At 43.9% G+C, this 4086-nt stretch overlaps 1 protein-coding gene across 1 annotated transcript; it reads left to right on the forward strand.

The window, feature by feature from the left end:
* Positions 1–1134: 1134 nt before the first annotated feature.
* On the forward strand, positions 1135–2052 carry CYSLTR2 (cysteinyl leukotriene receptor 2). The gene has a single exon (XM_010012440.1). It carries the CDS (start codon positions 1135–1137, stop codon positions 2050–2052), a length of 918 nt encoding a protein of 305 aa, XP_010010742.1.
* The last annotated feature ends 2034 nt before the right edge of the window (positions 2053–4086 follow it).

Genomic DNA, 4086 nt, shown 5'->3' on the forward strand with positions numbered 1-4086 from the left:
CCATGCTTCGCCTCTAGAATATGCTGGCAGATGCGCAGAGGGAATTGCTCCCACTATTAAACAAGCAACAATACTGTAACTTTCCTTTCAAAATACTACTAGCTGTAGGTCAGCTGGGAGGAGAAATCAGGAGTTCGGCAAGGAAATAGACTCTAATGAGGAAAAGAATTATTGTTTAGACTGTTTTAGTGATGAGTGGTTTTGATTGGATTGAATTATAGCCTCATAGGAGGAAAAATGTCACTCTCTGTGAACACAGCCCATTTTCTCACAGGCCATTTTCATTAGGGCTGCAAACAGGGGCTGCCTTGGAAGCTGCAGTGCGTGTAGATGACTCTCTGATGCAGAGCAGTTGAGCACAAAAGAGGCTGAGAAAGTGGTAAATGAAGAAAAGGCTCCACAAAAAGAGACATAGGCATCCATCAGAAACTGACAGGCAAGAAGATACACAGTGTAAGGAGGAGTGAGCTAAAAATGGAACCATGCCTAACTAGCACAGTGTTTACACAGTGTTTAAGGTCAAAATTTCCTTAATTTATACATTCTGATACTTCTGGTATTGCTGGGGAAAGTTCAGTGACATGCTACCAACAACATACATACCAGAAAAATTTCAGTAGTTCCAAAAGGCAAATTCAGTTCTTTTGGCTTTTTGTCCTAATTTGAACTGCAGACTTAGCAGCGGACAGTCATTTCTTTTGTGATTTTGGTGTTTCCATGGTAGGTAACCCGGGAGTCAAAACCTCCCTGCTACAAAATGGCTGACAGCAAGCTGGCTTGTTTTGCACAGAGAACATCAGGGTATTGTCATTAAAACACACACATAGCACTCACTTCTAAAAGACAGTGCTTTCGTAGGTTGAGACAACAACCAGCTCTGTAATACTGAAACTGCTTAGAGATGACTTGGGGATTTACGCCCTGAGATGTGTATTTACTGGGACATCACAAGTAATTAGTCAGTAACAAACCTCTACTTTCCATTGCCATCCGCATCTTACAATTCCTGCCCTCAGCAAAATAGTCCTGAAGAGCTGAACTCCCTGCCCTGCCTGTAACACAGCACTCACACCATGTCTTTTTACTCTGGCAGAAAGACAGAGAGCCTGGCTCCTGACTATGGATATTTCCAAGATGGTGCTAGTTGACAACGTCACTAACAGCTCCTTCAAGTGTACAATTGATAGCTTCAAGCAAGTTATTTATCCCACCATTTATCTTTTTATCTTCTTCTTTGGTGCTGTTGGAAATGGCCTCTCCATTTATGTTTTCTTCCAGCCTTCGCAGAGGAAGACCTCAGTAAACATTTACATGCAGAACTTGGCTGTTTCGGATCTCATGTTTGTGAGCACTTTGCCCTTTCGGGCCACTTATTTCCTGTTGGGATCACACTGGATATTCGGTGAGATTGTCTGCAGGATCATGACGTACACCTTGTATGTGAACATGTACTGCAGCATTTACTTTCTCACTGTGCTCAGCGTGGTTCGTTTCATAGCCATCACCTACCCATTCAAACACTGGAAAGTAACCAACATGAAGTATGCCAGGATAATATGCGCAGCTATATGGGTCTTTGTGATGGCAGTCTCCAGCCCTCTGTTAACCAAGGGAATTGCTGGGTACATAAACCCATCCAAGTGCTTAGACCTCCACCCCTCCAGCACACAGAGACTCCTCATGATGAACAGCTTTGTCCTCGTCGTGGGCTTCATTCTGCCCTTTTGCATAATTATTGTCTGCTACATCTTTGCAATCAAAACGCTGCTCAAGTCCAGGAGTCCACAGTGCAAGAAGGCAGTCTTTCACAAGAAGGCATTGTCAACCATTATCATCACTCTCATCCTCTTCCTCCTCTGCTTTCTACCGTATCACATACTGCGAACTCTCCACCTGATGCACAGCAGCTGCAGCCAGGCCAACCTGCTCATGCACAAAGCACTGGTGGTCACTCTCTGCCTCGCTGCCATGAACAGCTGCCTCGATCCCATCCTCTATTATTTTGCTGCTGAAAATTTCAAAGCAAGAATCAGGAGTTTGTACCACAGGTAGCTGATGCAGAGTTGCAGAATGATGTATATACAGTCCTGACGGGACATCTAGACTGGGTCCATACTATTCATTGCCAGAGGCTGGCACAGATGCCAGGCATCTCTGGAGCAAAAGTGTCTTGACGATAGCTTGCTGGGGCTAAAACCAAGGTAGGATGGTCACAGGTCAGGTACCTCAGTGTTATCCCTGGTCCTCTTCTATGTAGCAACACATGTATCTCTAGTGTTCATTGTCTCCGGGAAAAGGAATTGAAAGGGATTTACCTTGCTGCCTGAGTCCACGTATTTCATTTCACCTACTCACTTCAGTGTCTGTGTCTGAACTTCTCTGTGCTCCATTTCCCTGTGTGTGCAGAGACGCATTGATTGGATGCTGTGACACCCATCAGATTCACAGGGCCCTGTCAGTTCCCTTTGAAAATACCAGTCAAAGTTTTGCAGGTAGCAGGAACATAAAACATCACTGATACTTTCTGCTGAGGCTGACTTACAATGCAGAGAGCCAAAGAAGACCCGGCACTGGCTCATGCTCCTTAGAAGGCATTAACATTTCTGAATTTTCCACTCTAAGAAGGCCACCAAGGTATTTTGCTTCACATTTCACTGATTGTCAGGTGAGATAAAGATCTCAAGCAAATGGTGTCAGCATGAGTATGATGACTGCAGCAGCGAGGGCAGGATGTGGGTGCACGGAGCACCAGTCTGTAGCTCTTCATGTATACACCAATTCCTTTGAGGTCATTGCACCGCTTGTTTTGACGTGCAGCGTTGCCAGTGCTTTGCTGAAAACAAGATTAGGCAGCTCAGTTCCCATGTAAAGGTCCAAAGATGAGCTTTAAAAATTATTTTGATCCAAATAATACTCCTGAGTAGCTAGAGAGCTTAGGCTGTGGTTTCCTCCAGACAGGTAAACCAGTCTGATAGCAAACTGCTGCCAAAAGCATCCCTGATCCCTCACCTCCTGCCTGCTCTGAGGAGGAAACTGCTTCCCTTTTTCTTAGGATTAACTTCCAGTTGCTTTGAACTCCCTGACACTGAATGCAAGGGGGAACCACTAAAACAGGAACAGGAGGAAAGACGGGCAGCAGAGAAGGAGGAGGGCAAGGGCTGTTTATAAAGCAGTGGGGAGCTACACCTATGTGTACTTTGGAAAATCTCACCAAATGGCTGCCTGCATTTTCAAGTCTCCAAATATTTTCTAAGCTGCATTTCCTAAAAATCAGACCACTTGCAATCAAGTGAAAACAGGCTGCAAACTCAGCTTGACTACATTTAGATTTTACACTTAATTACCTCATTTTGTAAAAAAGAAAAAATAGACAAGAAGTTTTGTACTATTTTCCAGGAAAGCAGCCTGTCCCTTAAGTAAACTAAAAAAAAAACAAACAACTGAACACCTTCCCTCCATGTGGAATCCACACAAAGGAAGGCTTCTGTCAGTGAAGATACTTTCATACTGCTCTGAACTGTCTTGGAGAAAGCAACCTACAAACTGAACATTATTGCTCCCAAACAAAAATAACTGCAGCTAGCTATTTTCAGCTCTGTATGAAATATGCAGAAAACAAATCATTGCTGGCCAGGTGGAAAAGTACTTGGCAAATCACTGGGAAAATCACGTTTTTCTTGGCTATGTAAGGGTTATGTTCAATTGCAAAGTCAATCTATTTCAATCTCTTTATGCTGGTTTCGATGTAAGCACAGAGTTTTATCGTAAGTTTTCACTAAAGTTCATGTTCCAAATCCTTATTTCAGTAACTCAGTGGCATGCCTGCAAGCTGATCAAATGATGTCATGTGAACTCCTGCAGTGCTTCGTCCCATGCTGTTGAAGGAAAAGGGAATATGCTTGGTCCCATGCTACTGAAGGAAAAGGGAATATTACCACTGGTTTACAATGGGAATGGGATCCTGATGGTAGCCTGTGCAGAGAGATACCAGACGAATAATTGGAAGGAACAGAGCTAGATCCTTTTCTGTGGTTTTCATATCAGGAGTAGCCCTGTGCAGGGACAGGTGACAATATTGGAGCCTCT

Source organism: Nestor notabilis, unplaced genomic scaffold (genome assembly GCF_000696875.1).
Source record: "Nestor notabilis isolate BGI_N333 unplaced genomic scaffold, ASM69687v1 scaffold2544, whole genome shotgun sequence".
In the NCBI taxonomy this organism is placed as follows: domain Eukaryota; kingdom Metazoa; phylum Chordata; class Aves; order Psittaciformes; family Psittacidae; genus Nestor; species Nestor notabilis.